Source organism: Hippopotamus amphibius, chromosome 12, assembly GCF_030028045.1.
Source record: "Hippopotamus amphibius kiboko isolate mHipAmp2 chromosome 12, mHipAmp2.hap2, whole genome shotgun sequence".
NCBI classification, from domain to species: Eukaryota; Metazoa; Chordata; class Mammalia; order Artiodactyla; family Hippopotamidae; genus Hippopotamus; species Hippopotamus amphibius.
This window is the reverse complement of record NC_080197.1, coordinates 27,215,340-27,241,890: the sequence shown is the minus strand read 5'-3', so window position 1 is coordinate 27,241,890 and position 26,551 is coordinate 27,215,340. Positions and strand designations below refer to the sequence as shown.

General features: G+C 59.1%; 1 protein-coding gene across 3 annotated transcripts in view; it reads right to left on the bottom strand.

Annotated features, from left to right (window-relative positions):
- Positions 1 to 242: 242 nt before the first annotated feature.
- NOL4L (nucleolar protein 4 like) overlaps positions 243 to 26,551 on the bottom strand; it is a 125,799-nt gene continuing 99,490 nt past the window's right edge. Inside the window, exons 6-12 of one of the 3 annotated variants that reach the window (XR_009048509.1) lie at positions 12,618 to 12,886; positions 10,136 to 10,321; positions 9,860 to 10,051; positions 9,534 to 9,656; positions 8,911 to 9,112; positions 4,314 to 4,879; positions 243 to 4,209 (exon numbers count right to left, since the gene is read on the bottom strand). Coding sequence is in view for 2 of the 3 variants with exons in the window: in XM_057703475.1 (XP_057559458.1) it covers positions 4,659 to 4,879; positions 8,911 to 9,112; positions 9,534 to 9,656; positions 9,860 to 10,051; positions 10,136 to 10,321; positions 10,825 to 10,962; positions 12,618 to 12,886 (1,331 nt within the window). In the remaining variant the exon portion in view is untranslated. Of the gene's footprint in view, positions 4,210 to 4,256; positions 4,880 to 8,910; positions 9,113 to 9,533; positions 9,657 to 9,859; positions 10,052 to 10,135; positions 10,322 to 10,824; positions 10,963 to 12,617; positions 12,887 to 26,551 lie in introns of those variants that run through there. The other 2 variants (XM_057703475.1, XM_057703474.1) reach the window with 2 other exon arrangements.

Sequence of the window (26,551 nt, the reverse complement as noted above, 5' to 3'; positions counted from 1 at the left end):
GTGTGCCTGTGCTGGCCATCTGATGAGGACCAGGAAGGGTCCATTTCCTTCCCTTTCGGTGAGGTGCCAAAAAAAGTGATAAGTTCATTTGTTCATGAAAATCTACCAAGGGCCTTCTGTGTGCTAGCCTACTGGTAGAATGGTGTTTCCTTGCCAAACTAGAGTTGGAGGGAACAGAACTGGCTGGTGGTGCTGCTGTTGAGAGGACACAGTGGAAATAAAACATTGTTTGTTATTCAGTGTTTATTAAGTAGATTGAGTCTTATATATGATATACAGATTCAAAAGAAAAAGGATTCCACATACTTATGAAATCAGTGCATTTAGCAAGTAATACCATGGAGATAACAGCTCGATTAACAGCTCATTGGTCTTTTGTTGAGTGAGGGGAGAGGGAGTTGGCCTGTGCTAGTCATTCCACAAACGAAACAGAATTTAGTTGCATCACATAGAGAAGACACATTCTAAGAATTAAAATATTAAGCCACATTTACTTGAGAAACTCACTATATAGAACACAAATAATTTTTATAGAGCATCGAGGAGGAAGTCCTCACCTGCTTAGAAGAGCCACGTTAAGTTGCATAGGTGCATATCTGTAAAAATATAATTTAGAGGTGAAGCCATTGATTAAGTAATAAAGAGTCACCTTTAAAAGTTGGTGCCATCTGCTGTTCGCCTTAAGTGCCATATGCTTACTGTCTGAAGCCCCCTGCCCCTCCCCAGAGGTGATGCCTCGTCAACAAGCTGCCTCCAGGGGACCCTGAAGAAATGCTTGTACCATCTGCACTGGAACGTCTCAAAAATCATCTCAGGTAGGGACCTTGCGCTCTTCCCCAACGTGTGTAAATTATGCCAGGGGATTGGCAACCTCTTGGGTTGTCCCTAAATCTCGGGTGGCCTGACCCTGAAGGTCCCGTGAGTCAACGTGACCTTCCCATGCCCAGGCTGTTGGGGGAAGAGCTGTATCCACCCCCGGCTTTGCCGCCAAGTCCTGCTTTCACTTTTCACGAGTCCACGCAGTTTCCCCCTGCAGCTGATAGGAAGTCTCCCTCCTGAGCCCTGCTCCTAGATGGACCACGTGACAGAGGCATACGGGCCATCTGCCGCACAGAAATTCTTCTGAGCTTAGAAAAGTATTTTTCAGCAAATCTGAGTTCTGTGTGGTGTAGGTTTTTTGTTTTTATTTTTAGGTGGAAACAGGTAAAAAGTGAGAGGTTTTTGTTTTGTGGCTTTGCTAAGCAGATGAGCTTAGTGAGGTGCACCTTCCTCCTCAGGAGCGAGTCTTGCAGGACACACAGGGACCGGGGCATCTGTACATGTAAACAGTACACTTTCACTGAGTCCAAAATTAGGAGCAAAAATACAAAGGTTCACATTGGTCTTAGGTAGATACAGGCGAAAAAGGACTGAGCTGTTTAGCTCATAAACAACAAAAACAAAGTTTCTAAAGCACCACTAAATTATATAAAAATCAGACCATGGACGGATTGAAACTGGTATTCTGGTGAAATACTTTACTATCTTGTAAAAAGTTTTACAAAAAATTACAAATTAAAAGTATCAACCCTCTGAGTTCAAAGCAGCATTTTGAAAATGAACTGGTAGTTAATCCTATAACCACCCCTGGAGTCGTAAGTGGCCCTTGGGAATAGGGATGGCTGGGTTCCACCTGTTTGAAATCCTCTAAAACCTTCCTAACCCCCTGCCGGTCCCCCTCCCCCTCAACACGGTCCTTGGGTATAAACTGAGTGGTGACAGTAAAATGAATTTTAGATGGGTTATACACTTCCTGGTCTACTAGATGATCCACCACTAAGACCAAATTCCCGTTTCTCCTCTGATTCTAACCTCGTTGGATCAGCCCCCTGCAAAGACTCTGGAATTGGCGTATTCTATTCTTGCATTACCTCTTAAAGTTAGGATCCCAAATGATCAATTTGTGCCCTGAGGCCCTCCATAAGAACTGGCTGTGGGGCAGGGCCTTGGATGCTCCCTTTGGGAGAAGGCAGTCCCTGTGGTGGGGGCGGCGGCGGGGGGGGGGGAGCCAGCAGCGAGCCAGGTTCAGCAGAGCCAGCTCTTTGGTGCTCTCCAAGTCAGGAGGAGAGGGCCGGGGTTGACGCTGCATCTTTTAAAACAAAAGCAAAACTGAACAAGTTCCCTGACTGGACTAGCTAATGGAATCCTGTTTCCACACAGTAACTTGCTCCTGAGTCTGCCATCCACGAGGGCTTCACGTGTACAGCTTCACGAGGAAGGGGCCCACCCACGAGGCAGGGTCAGCGTGACGGGATCCACTGTCCTGGAGGGGCTCTGGGAGCCCCGGTGGACTTGACCACTAACATTCCTTTCCTTTCTCTTTGAAGCACATTGAACCTACACTCTTACTGAAGGCGGTCAGTTGGGACAAGCTTGACTCAGGAAAACACGACTTCACACGGTAGCTCATACTGACCTTCAGACCTAACCCCTCGTGCGGGTGGTGGCGGGAGCCCCTTCCCCCGTCTTTCTCACTCCTGTCTGTAGAAAAGCGGACCGCTTGTGCCTGGCTCGGGTACTGCCTCCGGGGGGAGAGAGGACACGTTAAGCAGTTGATGTGAAGAATCCTAAGGCGGCGATTGTCTCTGCCAGTTTTCAACATTAAGAGTTTCACAAATTGCCTGGGGTAACATTTTGCAAAAGATCTACTGATTACCTTGTAGTATTGTTCACACACAAAAATAAATATTTACACAAATTCAAATGTCTGGGAGGAGTACTGAGCAGGTGGGGGCTGGAGGTGAGGACGCTGGGGTGTGGGAGCGGCCCCGGGCGCTGGAGCTTGCGCTGTGCTGAGGGTGGATCTCGGGGTCCTGGCCCTGACCGGAGCCTGGGGACTGGTCAGATGGAAGGCAGAGGTGGTGTGGCTGGGTGGGGTGCTGGAGGCCACTTGAGAGAGGACAGACCACCCTCAACCTCTAGGGGCTGGAAGCAAGTAGGCGGCAGGACCCCCGTCCTTCTGACTTTCTGGAGCCTGGGCCCGCAGCTCAGTCGCGGACCCGAGGGGGAGGCATCCACGCTGGAGCCTCCCTCCCCGCCCCTCCTGAGGGTGGTCTGCCACGGTGCCGGGAGGCAGTTGGCTGCAGAAAAGCTGGTTTGGGAAGGGGTGCCTGCTATGGGGTCGAGTGGCTCTCGATCCTAGGGTCCCCTCGGCCCTGGCTCCCCTGGGACCTCTTTGCTCTGAGGGAGGAAAGGCAACAGAGGGCTTCTGCCATCTGGGCAGGGGCGGGCAGCAGAGAGCTGCTGTCATGGCTACGGAGTGTTGCACGGAAAGGCCCTGCGGGCCTTGTGAGGTCTGGGCAAATCCCTGGTTTTAGCAGCACTGGTAGGTATTGCACTGAGCAAGAGGAAGTGCCTATTGGGGAAGAAGGAAACCAGGCCAGCCTTTTCTTTTTGCCCTTTTTCACACTCCAGGGATTATGGGTTTCTTCCAGGACTGTCCCCTTCAGAAGGGCTGGACCTAGGCGAACCCAAGTGGCTTCTCCACTTCTGCTGATGGTCCCTTTACTCCAACCACAGGGACAGGGGACGGGAGCTGCGGTCTACCTGCGAGCTCGCAGCTGCCTTTTCTGACAGCCAGGGGCACACCCTGAAGAAACAGGGGGCCCTTCGCAGCAGGTGTCCGAGGGCCCAGGGCCTGTGCGGAGACGTGTTCAGACCTGACTCCTGGGGGGCAGGGTGAGGGCAAGGGCCCTGCTGACAGGGCCCTCTCCCAGCACTCTGTCCCGTCAAGCGCCGGGGCCAGGGGACCGCCAGTTGCTGCTCGCGAGGGCCAAGGTCCTCCCTGAGCTCCAGCTCCTGGCCTCCCCTCTGGCCTTACCTCCCGGCAGACACACTGGGTGGGGGAGGTGGGAGACAGCCGTTCAGAACAGGCTCAGGGTACATCCTGGAAAAGCCCACGCTGGAGTGTGAGGTAGAATACAGATGACCGTGTGACGGGGGCGTCTATGGGATGGGGGTGGGGAAGCCGCTTTTGTTTGTCTTTGCTCTGCAGTGGGTGTTGGGTGAGGTCCTGCTGCTTGGCGGTGCTGGGCGCTCAGAGGGACAGCCAGCCCGGCGCCCCTGCTGCCCCCTGCCCTGCCATCCCCCCCAGCCCGCACCAGTGTAGTGATACGGAATGTTAGGTCACAGGGACACATCCTTCTGATCAGACAGACACAGACTGGCAATCTGTACAAACACAAAAGAATCCATTTTCAGAAAAATAAATTACTAAGGGGAGAGGAAGAAAGGGTCCACTTTGTTTTCCTCAATAAATATGCAATTCTGCTCACCTAAGACTTGAAAGGTAATTATCTGGGGGTGGGGTTCTAACATCAGGGTCCACGAAGATGATTCTAAATAGAGCTGCGGCCCCAGCGCCTTGTCAGGGGGAGCCCCAGCCCTTCCTAAGCTGCCCTGTTGGCCTCTTCCAAGCAGGTCAGAGCACCCGTGTGGTGAGATTCCAAAAAAAAGTGTCCTTGTGCCCAGAGTCTCAGGCGCTTGGAGTGTGGCTAGAAACAGCTCTTTTCGATCCACCTCTTTCAAAAAACAAAAGGTACCAACTGGTGAGGCGGGAAGCCGGTCCTGGGCTGGGAAAGCCTCCTTCCCTAGGGTAGTGCACTCCACGTGCCGCTGGGTCAGTTCTGCTGTAAAATGAGGTTTTCCAGTTCATCTGCCGAGCGCAGCAAGAAGGCGGCGGACTCCCGGTAGCCGGCGATGAGCTGCCGCACAGCGCTGATCTCGGTGGGGCTGAGCTGGGCGGCGGGCATGGTCCGGCTGGTGCTGTTGTTGGAGGGCGTGGGCGTGGGCGTGGTGGAGGTGGTGGAGGCCCCGCCTTTCATGCTGAGGTCCGTGGGCCCTGCGGAGAGGGGAGCCGGGGTAAGCAGGGGCATCCTTTCCCCTATCCTGGGGGCACAAGGCCCTCGTCTGTCTCCATGGTTGCACCCCTAGTGCTTAGAAGGGGGCCTGAAGACGAGACGTGGGGTTCTCCGTTCACCCCCAGGAGGAGGCCTTGAGCTGGCGGGCGGCTAAGACACTGCCCGTAGGTGGGGGCCTGATGCCCCCGAGGGGCACAGGGTGTGGAAGGCCCCACACACAGTTCAGACTGGAGCCCCAGAAGGCCCGGAAAAGAGGCACCTGTGTGTGCACCTCACGAGACAAGGAAGGGGCATCTCACCCACTGGGCAAGAGCAGGAAACAGGCCGGCTGCCCTGCTGGGTGTGGGAAAGAGGCCAGGGCTGGAGCGGCCGGCCGGAGTGCCCCTCGACGGAGAGCAGCTGGCGGGACAGGTGGAGGGGGCGGCTGGGGGCTGAGCCCCTTCCTGATGGGCTGCAGCACCTCGAAGCCCCTTGTGCCTCTGAGAAGTTCTCTTGTGCCCGAGTGAGATGGAAGATTAATGCTGCTGGGGTGGGAGAGCGTGGGGTGGGTGTGTGAAGGTCGGGAGCTCGGACAGGACCCAGAGTTGCCCTCTAGAGAAATCACCTCCCCCTTGCCCTTGAACGGTGGCAGCCTGCAGTCCTACTGAAACATACAGGGGGTGGGGGGCTGTGCTGGGCCCACCAGGCCTGGTCTCCTCTCCCCCTTTCCCGAACAGCTCTAGAGGGTGGGCTGTGGCTCTGGTGTCCGCAAGCCTGGACGGCGGCCTGCTCGGCCACCCCGTGGGGATTCCTAACTTCCCCGGGCCCCGGCCCTCAGCTGCAGCATGAAGAGCTTTTGCGGGGCTGAGCCACGCCGGTGAACCCCTCAGTGCCGCTGGGGCTGCCCACCCTGTGGGAGGCCCACTGGAAAAGGGCTTGCAGGAGACAGAGATACTCCTGAAATCTGAAAAGCATCTCTTTGAGGGGTTCAGCAAGAAGACAGCCAAAGGAGAGGATGTGGCGTGCGGGAGCTGCAGCTTCCTTGGGAGGGCTTCTCTGACCCACCTAGGTCTGTCTCCCTGTGCCCCGCCCACCCCCAGCCCCATAAGCAGAGGTCACCTTACGTGGCTGTGAGGCTGTTCTCAGTGATCAGCCAGCTCCCCACTACCCATTGGTTCTGACAGCTCGTTTCACTCATTATTGCATCTATAAGTGGCAGTATTTTTTTTTTCTTTCTTTCTTTCTTTTTTTTGGCCGTGCCATGAGTCTTGCAGGATCGCAGTTCCCCAACCAGACATTGAACCCAGGCCACGGCAGTGAGAGCCTGAAATCCTAACCACTAGGCAACCAGGGAACTCCCTACAGTGGCAGTTTTTATGCTGCTACAGAGATGGACGGGATCTTGTCACTGCAGATATATAGACTGGAAGTAACATCTTGGGAGAAATTATGGAAACTCAACTACTGCTAAAAGGAAGCTGGTACAGCCCCCAAAAGGGGAAGGAAGTTGGAATCTAAGATGGGACCGTTTGTCACATGGGGTTATTTCCTCTCTAGTCAGAGAAGAGGGATGTCAAGCAGGAGGTCCTAGGAACTGGCTTGCTAAGGAACATCCTTGGAATTGAGGGTCAAGGGAAGCCTATTAAAATGAAACGCGGGAGGGAGGACGGGGGCTGTGAAATGCTGGGAACAGCAGCTAAGCAGGTGGCTGACTGCCACATGGGTGGCTGCGGAGACAGACTGGGAGCAGGCAGGGGTGCCTACGCTGGCTGGCTCCTGGCTGCTGCAGGGTTTGGTCCCCTGGGGACCTGGGGATGGCAGAGGAAGGCCGGAGCGGCCTGCCACACTGGTGTGAGCCGGCCCTGGGCTTCCTCTCTTTCCTCCCTCCACCCCAAGCCTTGTCCTCGTCACTCCTGTGCTCGGGGCGGTCCTTCCGTCTCTCCCCCTACCCGGGGCTCTGGTTACAGGCGGACACTCAGGTGGGCCAGGGGGTTGCTAGAGGGGCCGGAGTGCATGCGAGCTGCCCAGCACCCCAGGGAAGACAGGCAGAGTCTCTCTGGGCGGGGCTGGATTTCCAGATCCACCCATGAGCTGAGTGAGGAGCTCTGAGCCGCTAACGCGACTGCCCAACCAAGGTGCCAAACAGACAGAACCCTCATTTAAGGGCTGCCGCTGGGAGGGCAGTGGGACTGGGACTTGCCTGTGCTGTTCTTCCAACTGCTGGACCCAAGTCCAGGGCTCAAAAGACACCGCTGCCCCAGGCAGGAGATCAGCGAGTGGATCTTGGCCTCCGTGACCTCACCACCTACTTCTAAGGAACCAGGGAGACTGAGGTGCCTACGGGGCAGATCTAGTGGCCTTGCTTGATGCCTCCCCAGCAAGTGTGAACAGGTTGGAGGGCAGCAGGCCTAGCCCTCGAGAGAGGCTGGAGCAGCTCTGGCAGCTGCAGCCCGAGACAGGCCCTGCTGTTGTGGTGCCAGGCCGGGGCTTACCACCGTCTCCCGCCTCCTGGGGGGCACTCTCCCCACACACAACAGGGGGCTCCAACTTCCCTGCCCCCACCCCCAACCTGTCTCCAGACACACTCTAACAGGGTCCCCACCCAACAGGGCTGTCAGATGCTGCTTCTTCCTGGAAGGAAAGCAGCCCGCCTGGCACAGCCATTCCACCCCTGGCTGCAGCCAGCCACTCTGGCCTCAGCCTCAGGGATTAGGGCCAGGCAGCCTCTTATTTTAGGTTAAGAGGCATCAGGAAAGGATGAGAAGTTAAGCCCAGGCAGGAATCTTCCAGGGACCCACACATACTTCCCGGTGAGGGTGGCGGGGCAAGGTGAGTGGAGGGTGCCTGGGCTTTCTGCCATGGGATCAGCCCCTCCCTCGCTTCCCAGGAACAGTGAGGGGGTCTCCTGAGGCCAAGGACAAGGGCTTGAGAGGAGTTCTCAGGCACGTTCAGCCAAGAGCTAGAACCAGGATTTCCTGGCTTGCGAGCAGCACCTTCCTCTAACCCACTCCTCAAGCAGCAACGTGCTGTCATCCTCAGCTCTTCCTCTCGCCTCTGAAGGGCCCCCAAAGCACACTGCTTTTGCTTCCTGTCCTCCCCATTAAAATCTCACCACAAGGGCAGACAGCACAATTCACAGCCGCCTTTGCTTAAAGCCTTCCTGGGCTCCCACTGCACACAGAACAAAATCCAAACGCCTGGCCCGAGAGGCCCTGAGATCACCCCCGCTCGCCCCTGCGTGTTCCTGGAGACCGCCAGGCTGCTCTCCACCAGGGGAACCTGCTCTTCCGCTGCTGCACCCGCCACCCAGGCCTCAGTGTGAAAGGGCTTGAGGTCCCCACTCAGGGCAGCACCTAGCTCCACGGGGACGTTTGTATCTTTTGGGGACTGTTTCTCCAATATTGGCCTGTGTCCTGTCTGCATCAGTCACCTGGGCCGTTACAGGGAGCACCTAGGGAACCCCCAGCTCCTGGGGGGACAGACGGCTAACCACACCCCCAGGTGACCTAGATGGGGTTCCGCAGGGCAAAGGCAAGGGCTGAGGCTCTGCTCCCGGGTCAAAGAACCTTCATCTCACAAGTGGGGTCATGAGCTGTGGCCTGGAGAGGGAGGCAACCTGCCTGGGGCCAAATCCTGGCCCTGCTATCAACTTTGCAAGACCCGCGCCAGAGACCATCGCACTGCAACTTGCTCACTCTGGGTAAGAGGAGGGTGTGGAGAGGCTCGGCTCAGGTGAAGAGCAGGGCCTTGGCTGGGAGTCTGCTCACAGTGGCCCACGGCGGGCAGGGGGCAAGGGGCCAGAGGCAGGGGAGCAGGGAGAGGCCGAGCAAGCCTCCTGGCAGGCGAGAAAGGAGTGGTAGGCTGTTTGTTTTAACCTTGCCTTCCAATCTAAGGACTGGCTAAGATTATGAGATGGGGAGGGCCCCTGTGCCACAAAGGAGCCACTTTCCCTGCCAGCCTCTGCTTCCCCACCTGCCGCCCCGCCCCAAGGCTGCTGGTCAGGGAGCCGGAGGACCTGGTGTCCCACACTCACCATTACTGTGATTTCCTGTTTGGAGGGAGGCAGGGGGCTGCAGGTTGCTGCCCAAGGCCCCGTAACCACGGTAACTGTAGTTGAGGCCACCGTTGACGTACACAGGGTCCTGGGAGTAGGAGGAGGCTGGCAGTGAGTAGGTGGAGTGGGTGATGGCTGCGGAGTCCCGGGAGTGCTGCTTGTCCAGGGCTATGGGCTCGTCCTGCAGAGCGGGAGGGAGGTGCTGGGAACCACAGGGACAGCAAGCCCTGACCACGGTTCCCAGACAGGGGTGGATGGTGGCCCCAGACTTGCCGGGACCCAGTGCTGGGACCTGCAGGGCTCTGTCTCTCTCCCTGGCGGCCTCGCCCAGGGCCTCCCCTGCCCCCCCATCTGCTCATCTCTCTTCAGGGCAGATCTGATCTGTTCCTGCCTGACTAAAGACACTCCCAGGGCTCGGGATGAAGTCCAGATTCCCTTCCTAGGTCTGCAAGGCCTTTGTGTCTGGGCGCCTCTGACTCCCCTCACCCCCCCCCCCCAGCACCTCCCCACTGCAGCTCCATCCCCCATCCGAGGACGCCCTCCCTGCTCCCTCTGCACCCAGGGGCCGTGCTATCTCCTGGGGGCTGGCAGCGGGCAGGCACCTGAGAGGACTGGTAGATCTCCAGGCGCATCCTTTTGGCTGCTTTTCTCGTCTCACTCTCACAGGCAGCTGCCAGGATGTTTTCCGCCATGGCCGAGGTCAGGTGGGGAGGTGTGGGTCTGGTCTGCAGGCAGAATGGGGATGGAGCCAATGTTGGGGTGCAGAGACCCCGCCCTAGGGGTGGGCGCGGCAGGGCTGGGGTTTGGGCTCCTCTGTGAACCAGGGGCCACAATGCCTGCTTCCAAGGGTACAGGGAAGGCTGTGGGGAAAGCACCCGGGCGGCTGGCAGGGGGCAGGGGGCCCGGGACGGGCGGGCGGGGGGCTCACCATCTCCAGGCCGTTCTTCTTCATGCGCCGGCAGGACTTGAGGTACGTGCGGATGCGCTTGCGGGCCCGCTCCTGGAACTCGGGGAACTGCCGGCTGCACGACTCGATGATGGCCTGGATCTTCTCCTTGGGCTGCTTGGAGATGGGCACCATGCGGTCCAGGTTCTCGTCCACGAAGAGCCGCACGAACATCTGTGGGAGACACGGGCTGTGGGAAGGGCCGGCCTGGCCGCATCCCCGCCTCCGCCCCCGCTGCCCGGCCGCCCGGGCGCTCACGTTGAAGGCCTTGAGGCGCTCGGGGTCCATGCCCTCTGAGTCGTTCATCTTGTCGTTGTCCTCGTGGTCGTCGTGGTCATCGTCGTCCTCGTCCGCCGCGGGGGCCCGGCCCACCGTCAGGTCCTCGGGGCAGCCGCTGACCTCGGTCTTGATGGAGTCGTAGCTCCCCGCGCTGTAGGGGGGGGACTGAGAGAGGGCCGGGGTGGGGGGGGGGGCAGAGGGCCAGGCCAAGGTGAGCGTGGGGCTGGGGTGGCGAGCACACCCACGGGGAGGCCCGGAGCAAGTCCCTTTCCTTCCTGCTCCCTTCGCCTGTGAGACGGGGACAGCAGTGCTGCCGGCCCTCCCTGGGCAGCGGCAGGAAGGACGACCCGCCACGGTGCGGGCAGAGGCCTGGTGCCCTGGCGGAGCTCCGTGGAGGGGGCCGAGGTTTACTTGGCAGCCGCGGCCCCTCCAGGACCTGCCTCATCGTGCGCGGGAAAGGCAGACACAGAAAGGGTTCCCGCCACCGGCCAGCCTCTCCTGCTTGTGCCAAGATCTGCTCTGGCTTCGGGGTTTTTTTTCTCCCTGGTCCCCAAGGGGCTACAACCCCGAGCTGACAACCGAACGGTCACAAAAGCAGCAAGCGTGCTGTCTGTCGGGGACGAGGAACAGATGGGCTGGGAGAGAACCAGCCAAAGAGACAGGCTCACCAGGCAAAGTGCATCCCTGCAGCTCCCGGGCTTCTCCTGTCGGCCGCCACCCCCAGAAGTCACCGTGAGCCCTGATGCAGAGTGTGTGGAGAAAGGGGAGAGGGAACCGGGCCCAGCCCGCTGGGCAGTCACCCTGTCCTGCAACAGAGAAGGGACTCTGAGCCCCTCCTGGAACAAGCCCCTTCCCCAGCTCTCCTGGGAATGCACTACTCCACTCTCCTCCCTGCTTTTTCCATCTTTTTCATCTCTTACAGCTCCGTTCCCATCCTGTTGGGCCTGCCCCCTGCCACATGTGCTCTGGGAAGGCTCTCTGAGGACCACGGTCATTTGCCTTTTAGAAAGTTTGCGGCTTTGGTGAGTCCTGACTTCACTCAGTGGTACCCTGACTAGCAGTGTCCTGGAGACACGGTCTCTGCCCTCAAGAAGGTGGGCATCTAGTAGGCCATGAGGCCCAGGAAACAGCCACAGATCAAACCCTGCAAAGTGGCCACACAGCGGCCCAGATGGTACACAGCTCTCGCTGACAAACAAATGGAGAAAGACAGACACCGGTGCCCCGTCCCGCAGTGGCTGCCACCACCAGCTTCCATGTGACCACACCCACTGGGTTTGGCCCTCCCGGGGCCCCTGGCCCTGTGCCCATCTCTTGATCCACACAGTCTCTGAAGGGGCAGGGACACCCAGCTCCTCGGGCCTCCCGCTGGACTGTGTCAGACTCACAACGGAGGGTCAAAGGCACCTTGGGCAAGTCACATTCCCAGGTGCTCCCTGGCCAATCTTCTGCCAGCATCAGAGGAGACAGACAAGCTGTTGGTGGCACTCATGCTCCCATCTCACTTCTGTGATCCACACGTGTGGCCTGAGGCCACGGTGGCAAACTCACCCTCTCTGGCTGCTTGCCGCAGCAGCAGCTGTGCCTGCCCCTGGGACCCAGTGAACGAGGGGAAGACAGTGCTCCAGCCAGTACCTGCTCCGCAGCCTGGGCTCAGACACCCAGCAACGGCCGAACACCCATTCATTTGTACAGAACCTTCCCACGAGACATGCCATCGGAGGCCAGCACTGGCACCCACCCCACACCCTCTGCAGAAGAGAAAACAGGCCCTGGGAGGGGAAGGAACCTGTGCAGGGACCTGGGCTGCAGCCCAGCAGTGTAGGGCTCTGAGAAGGCACCTCTGGCCCCTCAGCCCTGGCAGGAGAAAACGCCCCCTGGGAGAGCTCCTGCACCCGGTACTGCACTGCACTGCTGCCGGAAACCTTAGTGGCCTGGAGGTGACTTTCAGAAGCAACAGGGGAGGGGTGAGGGAGTGCCAAATGGTGGGGTACCTGTCCGCCCCCCATCAGCCTGGTCTATTGAGTTTCACACATCCACATCCCTGGGGCCACAAACAAAGGCCTCACCCTTTTTCTTCACTATCTGTAAAATGGGGACAGGCGTGCAGAGTAGCCAGAAAATGTGAGGCCTTGGGCTTCTGTGCTGAATGTAGCCCACTTGCTGCTGTTCTTCACAGCAGACTCTGTTCTGGAGGTAGAGGGGGCCAGGCCACACGTCACCCACCACGTCCACCAAGGCAGAGGCCATCAACCCCACTTCACAGATGGGGACACAGGCTGAGAGAAGTGAGGGCCTTGCTCGAGGCCACTGAGCGGCCTCCCATTCCAGAGCCTCCCCAGGAAGATGGCGGCACAGCAGCCACGGCCACCACCCTGACTGGGTGTCACAGCCCTGGCTACCCGCGATTTCATTCCAGGCTCACAGCTTCAGCGGCACAGCAGCCCACAGCCCCACACACCTCGGGGGCGGTCTTCACGCCGTACTTGACGCGGCTGCGCAGTCCATCGGTGTCGGAGGGGTAGGAGGGCGTGCCGAGGACTGAGCCCTGCGGGAGCTTGTCGCACAGGTTGATGGGCTGATCCTCGGCGGCGGCGGTGAAATCCATGGGGGCCACGGCGCCGTTGCCATTCATCTCGGGGAAGGCGGGGTCTCCCTGCGTGCTGCTCGAGGTGGACGGGTTCAGGGTGGAGGAGCCATGGCCGCTGCCGCTCTCGGAGGAGGAGTCGTCTAAAACAAGAGGCCTGGGTGTGAGGCCCCACCCCAGCACCCGCTGTCCCCTAAGATCGCCCGGGCACGTGGCCACGGCAGCCCCAGGGAATACACCTGCCCCTTGCCCTCACGAGCATCCCTGGACAGGAGGCGAGTACTGCTGTCCTCACTGGAGGCTCCAAGAGGCTAGCCCTGCCCCGGCCTGAGTGGGGGCAGGCTCCCTCTGCCAGAAACGGGCTGTCAGGAGCGGAGCGGCCACGGACGACGCCTCCTGCCCTCCGCCCCCACAAACGCCCCATCCCGCTTTGAGGGCCTGGGGTGAGTGGCTGCGGCCTCAAGTCTGACCTGCCTGCCACAGGTCCAGAGGTCCTCGGACACACCAGGGGCTGCACGGGGCCCGGCTAGCGTCCCCTCTTCCTCTGGCTCACCACTGTCTCGCCCCTTCACAGCCTCTCCCCACGGGACCCCTTCCCCACAGCAGAGTCTCGGATTTCTCCATCCTCTGCCTGAGGAAAGATGGCTCCACTGGACACCCCCGCCCCAGTCAGTCACTTCCTCCAGCAAGCAGGCCCAGGCCAATCCTGGCAGCCTGTGCGGACAGAGATCTACCCTCTGTGCATGGCCACATGACACCGGACACCCAGAGCCAGGGCCGCAGGGTCTGGGGTCTGCGGTCTGCATCCCCGGCACCTCAAAGGGCCATCCCTGCTTTCCTGAAGTGACAGCCCAACAAAGCTCTGTAGAGGGCGCCCCCTGCTGCTGAGAGCGCAGCACTGCTGGGGGCTCCAGGAGGACAAACTTTTAACCAGGGGGCTAGACGTTTCAGATAAATTCCAGGCCCCTTTCCCCGACCCTGCCCCAGCCTCCTGCTTGATCAGCTGAGAAGGCAGTAGCCCAAGCTACACTCAAGCTCCCGGGGTCACTGTCAGGTGAGTACCGCGTGGCTCCTGGTGGCGCCCAGGTGCCCAAGCGGCTCTGCACCTGCAACCGCAGTGGGTGGGGGAGGGGCGGTCACAGTGAGCCCTGACCGCACCCCAGGCCACCCCTTCCCCCAGACCAGGGTCGCGCACGACCCCACCCCCACCCTCCCAGCCGACAGATTATGAAGATTTAGTCCCTGGTGCTGGGCACTGGGCACGCGCACCTCCGGAGCGTCCCCATGGCGACCGAGCAGCTCTGGCACGCCAACCAATCGCTGGCCTCCTGGCTGCCCAGGGGCGGGGCCAGGCTGCCCATCAAGCAGCCAGGGCCCAGGGCAGAGGGGGATGGGAAAGGCCTCCGAGCAGTGGCACCCCTCCCCCTCAGCTGCCGCAGGTCCCCTGGGCCAGGCTGCCCCTCCTCCTCTTCCTCTGGGCAGTCACTGCTCCCTGCATCCTCCTGCAGGGCAGCTCCAGGCCCTACTCAAAGCCACCCCACAGATCCCCCCCTTGCTCAGCTACATCCCAGAGTCCCCAGGCTAGCCGCCCTGCTACCTCTGGAACCTCACCGCCCATCCCCTCCTCCTCAATCACAGATGGGTCTGCTTTTCTTCTAGCAGAGTCTCCAGCAACCAATCTAGACATCTGTGGAATGAACAAAATTACCCAGTAGTATTTACTGAGCACCTACTGCGTGCTGGCCGTCCCAGGCTAAGAAACAAAGTAGTGACTACGACCAATATGCCAGCCCTCCTGGGGGGAAAGATGCACATTACTGAAACACAAAAAGTGTGGCCAACAACTTGCCAAACCACATCCATTCCCCCCTCCCCCCCACCTTATCCAGCCTCCTTGGCTGACTTCCCTCTTCAGCATCCCAGCTTCCCTTGGTCACACCCTCATACCCGTCCCCACCCCACCCTTCCCCTGTCTAATTACCACTCCACTGTTCCCTAAGCTTCCTGTTCCCCACAGCCTGTCCAAAAAGAGTCAGCACTCTTGCCGGGTGTGTTCTTGGTCCCATGATCTCTGCAGCCTCCCCCAGCCCAGGTGCCACTATACTGGCCACTGCTGAACCTCACATCTCCAGGCCTCTGCTGTCTGCCTGCCATGTTGCTTCCAGCTCAAATAAATGTCAGCCCACCTTCAAGGCCTGGCTCAACTCTGCCTTCTCAGAGCGGGCCTCCTTCCTCCGCTGTCCCTAGGAAGGACGTACTCACAGCCCCGAGCCCAGCTGGTGCCCATCCTTCCGATGCATACTTCACGCCTCCTTCATCGGCTCAGGGTCGGTCCTGAGAGCTGCCCATCTTCCCACCAGGGCTGGGCCTGTTGCCAGAGAAGCCCCAATGCCCGGGATTCCGGACCCTACCAGGACCGAGGAGCTCGAGGGCAAGGATTGACACCCATCCTGGCCGACGGTTTGAGCTCCTCTGAGCTCTGGCCGGGGCCCATTCTTAGCCCACTTTGCACATGTGACTTCACACCCTTGCACCACCCCCTAAAAGGCTACTTGCTTGACTGCAGAGGGCCTTGTCTTCCTCCTCTGGAAGGAGGGGTTGCTAGGAGGGTCAATGGGCACCACACCAGGCACAGAGGGAGAGGACTGTCACTACACTTAGCATGGGTGTCAGGCCCATGGCCTCCTGCAGCACCACACCAGGCATGTGCCCAGAGGTGGCACGCCAACCGCCTGCCCCCCAACCAGCTTTTCTCCAGGGAGGATGGACCCTCTTGCCCTGTGCACCTCCAGGCATGAGCGTGAAGGAAGCTCAGGTGGGGTGTGTGTGTGTGTGTGTGTGTGTGTGTGTGTCCCCGTCTGTGTGTGTGTGTGTGTGTGTGTGTCCGTCTGTGTGTGTGTGTGTGTGTGTGTGTGTGTCCCCGTCTGTGTGTGTGTGTGTGTGTGTGTCCCCGTCTGTGTGTGTGTGTGTGTCCGTCTGTGTGTGTGTGTGTGTCCAGCACGTTCCAGCTCAGGAGCCCAGGGTACTGGCCCAGACTCTTGAGCTGCCAACACCCTCACCCCAGAGCTGTGCACCTCAGGTGCTGGCTCCAACGGTGGCACGCTCCCTCCTAGTAGGCAGATGCCACTCCAATCTGGTAGGGGGAAGTGGCTGGGCAGATGAGACCCATGAGGCCAGGAGCCCAGACCTCGTGTAGCTATGCATTCCAAGTTTTTAGAAGCAATTGGAGATATGTACCATGCAAATATCCAGATTTTTGAATACTGGTACTGACTCACACTGTTTACATTTTGAAAAACCTTACTCAACAAATGAACAAACAAAATGTGGTCTATCTATGCAATGAGATATCATTCAGCCATAAAAAGTCATGTAACTCTGATCCATGCTACAGGACGGGTGAGCATGCTAAGTGAAATAAGTCAGATACAACAGAACAGATACTGGCTGAGGAACAATTATATGCAATATCTAGAACAGGCACATTCACAGAGACTGAACATCTATGAGGGGTCACCAGAGGCTGGGGGAGGGTGGAATGGGGAATTCTTGCTTAATGGTTACAGAGTTTCTCTTTAAAGCAGTGAAAACTCTATTCTGGAAATACTGTGTGCTGGCTGCACTACACTGTCAGTGTACTTAACGCTGCTGCACTGTATACTTCAAAATGGTGAAAATGGCAAATTTTCACAAAATCTTGCACCACAAAAAGCTTCCCAAAAACAAAATAAAAACCCTTGAGCAGCCCAGTGGGCTCCAGTTTATTTACAAGCACCATTTGCTGCCACCCCATGTACCCAGAGGCCAAGCCTCTCCAGCCTCCACTCTGCATCTGGGGTCAGGGAAAACCAGCCACACACGCAGAGCCCACCAGGGGCACAGGCAAGTCCCAAGCGGCTCCCCTCCCACCCCCATCATGCCATCCTTAACCTTCTCCTGGCCTGTGCGACCCGGGGTCCACTTCCTGTGGTCGAGGGAGGACACGAGCTTTAGGCGGAATGCCGAGGGGCTGTGTATCCTTGAAGACATCCCTTCTTCTCCTTTCAAAACAGGTGCCATGTCAGCAAAACAGGATTTATAAAGTGTAGACAACACCTAGCACAACGAATAGGGGCTTAAAAAAAAAAACGTGGTGCCCTGCACCCCAGGCCTTCTCGCTTCATAATGTGCTTGCTTCCCAAGCATGGCTTTCCCAGACTGGACTGCGGGCTTCCGCGAGCCCCTTGGATCCCAGCTTGGTGCCAAATCTGAGGTGAGGACGGTGAGGGGAGGTGGGAGAGGGACAGGACCGGGAAGACGCTATTTTTGCCCTCGTCCCTTACTTTCGCAAACACCCACAGGGTACTGGGTGTCAGGCCCGTGTGGGGCGGTGGGGACACAGAGGTGAAAAGATGCAGGTGCTCACTGTCCTGCGGGCTGATGCTCTAGGGAGTTAGAAACCAAACATAAGGTTCTGGAGGACACTGGGCTCTGGAGAGAGCCTTGGAGTTTCTTGCCCTTGATCCCTGTCCCCACCCCACAACCCCTTCCTCCTCCAGGAAGCCCTGACTGCAGTGCCCATCGAGGCCCCATTTCTGGACCACCCCTCTGTGGAACCCACCCCAGGGAGGGTGGAACTAGGGTGGGCGCTATGTAGGAGGGAGGCAGGGCAGGCTTTTTGGAAGAAGTAGCCCATGGAAGAAGCCTCCAAGGGCAATGCTGAGAAGGCCCTGGGGCAAAGGCTGAAGCCACCTGACCCCAGCAGGCAGAGGGGCTGCTGCAGGTAAGTGGTCTTGTCTGTCCACGGGCTCCCAAGGCAGTGGCAATGATCCAGCTGCTGCTCATGGACTGAGTTCAAACCCCTAAGTTAAAGCCAAACTCTCTCCAGGCCCGCTGGGCCCTCCTGGCAGCCCCCCAGCCCCTGCTGTCACCCCATCCAGCTGTGCCCCGGCCTTTGCACTTGTTCCCTCTTCTCGGGACACTCCGTGTTCCCTCCCCTCCAGGGCTTTGCTGAATGGTCACCTTCTCAGTAAGGCCTCCCTTCCCCCACTCTGACACACTGACCCCTTTACCCATTTTTTTCAGAGTGTTTATCATCTTTTCACATATTATGTCTGTGGTCTGTGCCCAGCCCCCTGTAAGCTGCCCCAGATCATTCCTGCCTCTCCAGAAAGCACACCCCTTCCTCTGGTGAGGGCACCCCGAGTCTTCCAGGGCAAGCATGTGCCCCAGGCCCAGCCAGGCAGCACAGCCCATCACACCGATCCGTGATGGGCACATGACCAAGCTGGACCCAGGAAAATCAGTCCAGGGGCTTTTGCAGAAGCGATTGGGAAGATGTACTCTCCCCACACCCCAGGGGCTGCTGAGCCCACTCAGCGGGGAGGCGCTCACCCGGAAGGCAGGGCTGACGCGCTGGCACAGACAAATCCCCCCTAAATCCATCTGTGCCTAAAGCCAAAGAAGGCCCTAGACTTTTTCTGGTTAGAGGAGCCAACGATTTCCTTAATTGCTAAAGCTGGCTGGAGGCAGGGTGCATCACATGCGCCTGGTTGGCTCTCTCCTGGCTGTGGCCCACCCCAACCCCAGGTGGGGCTGGCTGCAGAGCCCTCCCCCAGAGCCCGGCACAGAGACCTGCCTGTCACTGTGACGGAAAGAAGGAACACTGAGAAACGTCAGCATTCCAGGCTGGGGTAAGCTGGGTTCCAATCCATTCCTAGTTCTGTCCTCCTCCCGACCCTCTCCAAAATAATGTCATTTAAGGGAGTCACGCACCCAAACCCATGCCCGAAGGAGCAGGGCCAGGGGAGCAGGTGCGGGGCCTCGCTGGCTCCCGACCTTGGGCACAGCCCGCCTCCCTGGCTCCTCTTATCTGCAGTCTAGGGAGTTGCCGCTGACGCCCTCTTGGGCTCTGACACTTTATGACCCTGTGAAAGAACCCAGCTGGCCCCACGGGCACCGAGGGCCCAGCACACGGAATGCAGGAGTCGGGCCTTCTGGGGTGCAGGCACGTGATGTAGAGCTGGAAGTGACCCTCTCGTCTCCACCTGGTCCTTATCTGTGTGGCTGCGCCAGGAGGCCCCTCCAGGGTGGGCACCCCACCCACGGCCAGCCGGCCAGAGCCCAGAACAACGCCAGCGGGACAAGACTGCCCCCCGTCTGTGACTGTAGTGACAGGGACGAGTGCAGCGCGGGGCCCCAGGGAAGCAGTGGGAATGCACCCCTCCTGAGCACTTCAACACCAGGCCTCCCCGGCTCTGGCGAAGGGCAGCTCCCTGCTCTGGGCAGGACACAGGGCCCACCACCTGTGCCCGGAATGCCTACGGGCAGGGAAGGACTGCGTGCCCATCTATGTAACATGGGGCAATGTGCTGCTATTCAAATGGGGGAATTAGTGATGAATGGGGGAAATTGTTCCTCCTTCTGTCCAGTCTCCACAAGGAGACAAAAACCCCTTTTACCTCGGCAAACAATGGCCTTATGTGGGCGCCAGCGCCCCACAGCCCGCACAAGCCTGGCTCTGTGCGAGCCGCCAATCGCCACACCGGGCTCTGGGGCCACAGCCAGCAGTGCCCTCTCCCAGGGGCGACCCTCGCAGGCTCCCAAGGAGGGCCGGGCAAGGGCGCAAAGGTCCGCCAGCCCTGGGACCATGGGCCGGGCATATGGTCCCGCCAGCCCATTGTGCCCGGTGTGGGCTGCCTGCTGCAGCCAGAGGTGTGGCTTTCAGGCAGGGGAGGGGAGAGGGCATCAATAATTCACACACAAGAGATGGGCCGGGGAGGAGGCGGGGAGGGGAGTGCCGGAGCCCGCCAGGGGCCCCCTAGATATGGGAGAGCCAGCCCCTGCTTGCCCTCGGCCACGTGGCTTCGGGCTGCAGTCCGAGGGCACTGACTCTGCTCTGACTTTGGGGTGCGAGCCTTGCCGGGGCTGGCCTCCGCCCGCTCTGACAAAGGCCAGCGGCCAGCCGTGTTTACACGATGCACAGCTCCCAGGAGCACCAGGCTCCTGGCAGGCTACCCTGCTCTTCCTCCCGGAAGGCAGGGGGAGGGCCCTGGGGTCACACGGGGGACACACAGGAGATGAGGGAGGCGGTGTCACTGGGACCCCACCCTCCTGGGCGGGGGGACCACACTGGACATCTGCCCCACCGTCTGGCCTTCAGACCCCGCTGCCCACCTAGCCACCCCCCACCGAGCGCCGCCCTGCTCGCTCCATCCCTGTGGTTCCACAGGCCTGGCCCAGCCCTGCTCCCCCTCCAGGCTCCACTGTTGCCCCCTAATGCCCCCAGAACCTCTGTGCCACAGCAGCCACCTTCCTGCCCGACCTTTTGTGATTCATTCCTTAACCCGGTATCAACACCTGAGGCCCTCAGAATCCAGAATGGCGCTGTCCAGCAGAAACTTGACACAAGCCACATGTGGAATCGTCAATTTTCTAGCAGCCACATTAAAAAACGTGGAAAGAAAAAAAAAAACCAAAAAAACCAGGTGGAATGAATTTTAATCATCTACTTTATTTCACCCAATATATCCAAAATATGATTTCAACAATTAATACCATGTTAAATTTGAGATACTTTACATCCTTTTTTCATACCGAGGCTTTGAAGCTCAGTGTGTATTTTACACATACGGTACAGCTCAATTTGCACGAGCCCTTTTCAGAAGTGGTTTGTGGCTCCCATATTAGTGTAGAAATCCCAGATTCTCATGATTTCCCTCTAAACCTGGAATCATGTCTCTCAGTGCAGGGACCCTGGGGTCTCAGCCCCTAGAGAGGTATCCATGTTGCAGATGAGAGCTGGGGTTTTGGGGAAGGTGGCCTGACAGGGCTGGTGGCGGGGTACCGGGGTGGGGCACTGCCTTCGGCGGGGGTGGACACCACGCAGGCACCAGGCCTTGGAAAGACTCACCTTGCCTGATCTGCACAACCACCCCCCAGAGCAGACGTCAGGAAGGAACCAGAGGATCCCAGAGGGAAGTCTTCAGCCATCACACAGCGTGAATGGAAGAGCACAGATGAGCCCCAGTGCTGCCTGATTCCCCAAAGCACCCACCCTGGTGCTCTTTCCTCTCTTGGCCTCGATTTGCCCACCTGTACTATGGGACAGCCCCCCACCCCTGCCACTGTCCCACTTTCTGCAGCCCCTCCCCAACATATTCTGGCCACATATGCCCCGGGGAAAACACTCCCAATATGGACAGCCTGGGTCTATGTCATCCCAGGCCTGACAGTCTCCCTGGCCCCACCCTCAAGGCCCATCACAGGCAGTGAGAACTCAAGGCTAATTCACTGTGCAAATCTCTAGCTGAGATATCCACTGCACCCGCTCACCCCAACCCCAAAACAAATGATGTGTTCTGAGAGCAAACACAGCCACTCTGGCAACTGCGTACGAATGATTCACAGGGCAGGGCCCTAGCCCCAGAGCCTGTGTGCTGGTGTGCAGCTTCTCAGGGCCTGGCAGGCCTTCTGCCAGCCTGCCCAGGAGCCAGTCTGGGTTTGGTGCATCCCAGTCCTTAGGTCACAGTGATGACGCCAACGTGGCCCTGGTCACTTCCTGGTTCCTGGGAACATCGCCCGTGGACAGGCTCGGGTGGCAGTGCCTCTCCAGCACGCCCCTGCCCTGGCCTCCTCTCCAGCACAGCAGGCCTGCCTCCACGGAGGGGCAACAGGCCGCTGGGCTTCCATGTGTCCTGGGCTGGGGGAGGGGCAGGGAGGAGCAGGGCTCTGATAACCCTGGTGGCCCAGCAGCATCTTGCAGTGCGTGGGGGACCTCCCTCTTCCTTTCTTAGCAGGTGGAAGGAGCCCTTTACCTCCAGGGCCCTGGCACCTGTCCTGCCCTATGTCCTCACCAGGCGTCCGGGGGCCTGTGAGGGCCTAAGACGCTGGCAGCCTGCACAAGGCCAGGGCTGTGCAGGCCCGGCCTGCTCCAGGGATGAAGGGATCTCTCGGTGCTGTCTCCCAGCCTCCCTTATCCTGCCGCGGCCGGAGGCCAGCACAGCCCAGCACTGTCTGTGCCGCCTGCAGCCCAGCTGATGACGGACACGCTCCTGTGACCCGGGACGGGCAGGGTGGCCCACGGCCAACCCCGGGAAGGGCTTGGGCCCTGGTTCTCTGCTCCTGGGGGAGGGGAGGGCAGGAGGCCGCCGCCACCACCTCTCCATCTGCTGTGGATGTTTGGAGCCTTGAATAGGGGCAAATAGCTATTGCTCTAGAAGGAGGGCGTATGGGACCTGTAGCCAGCAAATGAAGCCCAGACACAGCTTCCAGTCGCACCTGAGACAGGTGGGGTCAGAACCAAGGACAGCAGGTGTAGGGGAGAGAAGGCTCCGTTTAAAAGCCCACTGCAGGAAGTCGTCCCGGGGAAGGCGTGGTGAAGGGGCCACAGTCTTCCCCCCATGTGACAGTGACCAGGGAGGATGCCCGACCATGAGTGTCGGGTCCACAGTGAGCAGACTATGAAGTCTTGGGGCCCCTGCCGGGGAGAGAGCGGCTCTGACTGCAGGGGTGGGCCCGTGGGAGGGTGGGCACCACACGCAGAGAACATGGGAGCTGGCTGAGGCACAGGGGTGACGCTGCCCGTGACTGTCTCTGAGCCTGCCTGCCTGCCCCCAGCCCCACTCGCAGTATAGCCTCTTGCCTGTTCCTGCACGAGCAGCTTCCACCCCCCGGCCGGAAACACTCCCGTGGCATCCTCAGTACCCGGCACAGTGGCCGGCACACAGGAGATAAGCTGCTGCCCAGGCGCCTTCTCCTTGGACAGCAGGGCTAACCTGCAGCTACCCGCGGAGCTGCCCACCAGTGTGGGAACTTGGGATGGATCTGGGGTTTGCAGATCAGGGAGCAGGGTCCTGGGAGACGTGAGGTACCCCCATAGGCCCTGGCACATGGGTGGGGACTGGGATGGGAATTCAGGAGACGCTAGAGCAAGCTGTGGGTGCCCAAGCTGTGAGCTGGTAAAGGAAGCTGTGGTCAGAACCCCACAGGGCTCAGCGGGCAGAGGGGATCAAGAAACACCTGGATGGATGAGGAGACAGGACTGGACCAAGTGGGGCAGTGAAGGGTCCAGAGGATGGGGGAAAGTAAGGCGGACTCCTGACCCACCTACAGCCCCTCAGCCTGTGAGTGCCAACTGGCTACGGACCCTGGCCTCTGGCTCTTCAGCAGAGCGCCCTGCACCAGCCTGGCCACCTGAGAGGAAACAATCCCATCCCCATTCACCCAGCCTTCCCCGTCCACACATCATCCAGTCCCTGCCCTGCCATCCAGTGAGGAGGAGTGACTGGCCCCAGGCCACAGAACAAAGAGGGAGCAGAGGCAGAATCGGAGCCGGGACTGGGGCAGCGTGGCCGGGATTTTGGCACACTCCCCCACCCCTGCCCCTGCAGACCCACCCTATGGAGACTGGGGAGACGGGCACACCAGGGAGAGAGGCCCAGGCCGCTGAGGACAGGAGAGGCAGCACCACTGTCGATACCCAGCCCTGGGCAAGCAAGTCACACACCTGCTCCCCAAGTGACCACCCCTGCTGCCCAGGTTGCATTTCTGGGTAGTGGAGGGCCCCACCCAAGGGCAGCAAGAGCCAAGAGGCAGGAAGCCTTGGTCTTCTTACAAACGGCTCCTGAAACACACCAGGATGACAACTTGTGGTCACCCAGGCCACGCTACAGACAGAAGCCAGGGATCAGAGGTGAACAACTTGCTTAGGACTGCACTGCAGGACCAGGGCAGGCCAGGACCTGCTCAGGAGAGCCACGGCAGGGTGCCAGGGGCCGCGTGCAGGGAGTTGTGTCCAGCCGAGACCCCAGGCCCACAGAGGTGGCCTCACCTCTCTCCTTCCTCCGAGAGCCCTTGCATGCCAGCCCCTTGCCTGGCCAGGGCCCTCTCTCCCGGCTAAAGCTTGGGGCACAAGGAGCTTCTAGAGACATGTGACCAGGAAATCCCCAACCCAGGAAGATGCTGGCATTCGGCATCCTCCTCCCTCCCCAGCCTCCTCCTGACATGCGGCCCAAGCTGCCCAGGCTGTTGGAACACCTGCCTTCAACATCGCAACGCAGCCTCCTCCGAAAGGCTTCTGCTGGTCCCCGGTCTCTGCCACTAGCTCTCAACAGCTGTTTTTTGAGCACCTGCTTTGAGCTGAGGGCCGGGGATAAAGCCCCAAAGCGAACACTCGGCCCTGAGGCTGCTCCATGCTGCACTGTTTATGGCAACAAAAAAGGTGGGCTGGGATGTCCTTCCCCACGAGTGACCCAAACACAGGCTCTGGAGTCAGAGACACCCTTGTGGCCACTTGGGGTCTGGACAAGTCACCTCCCCCTCTGCAGGAAAGGCCTAGTCACAGCTCTGAGCTCACAGGGTCACAGCCGACCTGCCACCAGTGCAGAGCTGAGCAAACAGCTGGTTCAGGAACGGGACCTCCAGTCACTGGGATGACCGGACAACCTTTAAAAATTCCGTATTAGTGACCGGGAGAGGCGAGACACCATGTGGGAAAAAAGGCGGCTCCAACACTACATGATCCCTCCCCTCCTTTTTAAAAAAAAAAAAAAAAAAAAAGGAAAGAAACAACACTTTGATTACATACACAGGAAAGACTGAGAAAAATATGCACCAAACACGGGTAATTTTGATTGTCTTTTTTTTTTTTTTTTTTGGCTCCTCTTGTTTTTTTCTATTTTCTACAATGAAGGTAATACTTGTGAAATACGGTAAAAAATAAGATACGTTTCTTCAAAGACACATCTCCTGCCCTCAGAAAGCTTACAACCTGGGGGGGATCCCATGTTCTGTGTGCCTGTCCCTCTCCTGCAGGTTCCTTGAAGGGACAAAGCCAGGGAGGGGTTATCAGCCTCCCAGGCCACAGGGCTCAATATTCATGGGACAAAACTGGTGGGGAGCCCTGAAAAAAACCAAAGGCTTAAGCCGGGACCCTCAGCACCTTGGTCCAGCCTCATGACATGGTGATGAGCACTGGAGGAGAGACTCCAGGTGTCCAGTCCACAGGCAGGAAGTGCTGGCGCCATGTCCCTGGAGGGGGGGACGCGCCGCGGTCCAGTAGGTCCTCAGAGGCCCGAGGCTGCAGAAGCCTCTCGTCTGAGAGGCACAAACAAGAGGGCCCCCAGATGCCTCATGGCTCCTGCCCAGTAAACCCCCATGACCGTGCAGGAAGACAGAAGCAGGACCCTCGGTTCTGCCCTGGCGCTGACTTCCTGTCTGCCCGGGAGGTGAGTAATGTCCGTTCCCCACCCCCCGCATCCCTTCTGGAGGCCAGGCCTCACATTTTCCGCTCAGGAAGGGGCAGAGCAAGAGGCCTGGTGAAGCACATCAAGGGAAATGGAAGGAGAGGGCCCTGGCCTCACCATGCATCTGACGTGCAGCGGCCTGCTGGCTTACCTGCCTAGTCTGGGCCCTCATTCACTTATTCATTTCACAGACACTCCCTCCACCTGCTCTGTGCCAGGTGCTGTGCTGGGCACTGGGGAACTGGCTCTCAGGGTGCTGACTCAGTATCTGGGGAAGAGATGGCCATCAATCCGATAATCCCACTGACGGGGCGTGCTGTTCAGTCCTAATTCAATGCCAGAGCACCGTGTCTCTGGACAGAGTCTCAACAGCTGGCGTCTTCCAACTGTCCTCCTCTCCACCCAGGAAATGCAGACCCTGGGCCACAGTGTTTTTCCAGGCACCTATGATGAGGCCAGGGCTCTGTTTGGACTCAAAAGAAAGTCCAAAGCCTCAGCTGGGGCTTCGTGGCGGGTCTGGAGGGGACCTGGCTGTATGTGGACTGGAGGCAGTGGTGGGAACAGCCTGGATCAGTACTCAGAGAAGGCAGTGCTCTGAGTCTAGCGGGGCAGCCCCCTCTGGTTCCCAGGCTCCTGTGCCCCTCTTCTGGGGAACCTCACACATGACCTCAATGCCTGCCAAAGAGGAAAGAGGAGGGGAGCAGCCTTGGCACCCCGGCCTGACTCTAGCCAGATCGTCCAAGTTCTCTCACGGATCACCAGTTCCCTCCCGAGACGGGACGAGAGCCCTGTGCTCACTCACAGCAGCTCCAGAGGCCCATGAGGAAGCACCATGGGGTTCCCCAGCCAGAGCACCTGACGCTGTGATTTCAAGAAGCCAGGAACAGGACTCATAAAAGAGATGTGTGACGTGAGGCCTCGTGGGCAGTGGCAGGCTTGGGGACAAAAGCACAACCGTGTTTGGGACACGCAAACTCCCACGTCTGGGGAACCTCAGACACGCTCCCAGGAGTGAGAACTGGCCTAATTCATTCCTGGTCTCAGCCACAGGCCCTGCACTGCCAAGGCCCAGCCTTTATGTGCCTTTGTTAACATTTGAAAAAGGAGGAGGAGGAGGTGGTGGAGGAACAGGAGGGCCCCAACACATCCACCAACAGGTGTGAATCTGTGCAAACTGCCTGGTTTCTTGAAACGCTCTGGACGGCATCCCTGGCCAGCGGGGGTGGGACGCTCCCTGGCACAGCTCTGGGAGTCCCCACACCTTCTGGCTAAAGGAGGAGACCCAGGTGCGCAGACTGGGGGGCATCCTCAGGAACAAAGAACCTGACTTGGCAGGGGCAGACTTCTTTCCCCTCTGGGTGGTGTGCTCGGGGGCAGGCCTCCATCAGTGTTTGTTCCTTTACTCATTTGGGCAGCAAATACTCAGCAGGCCCCTGCAACGTGCCAGGCATGCAGCTAGAGTCACCAGGGACAGAGCGGAGAGCCAGCTTCACGTGGTGCACCCCTCACAGAGCTCACCGTGGGGGCCTCAGACACGGAGGGCCGAGGGACAGAGACCGAGCACCAAGCCACGCTGGGGGCCGG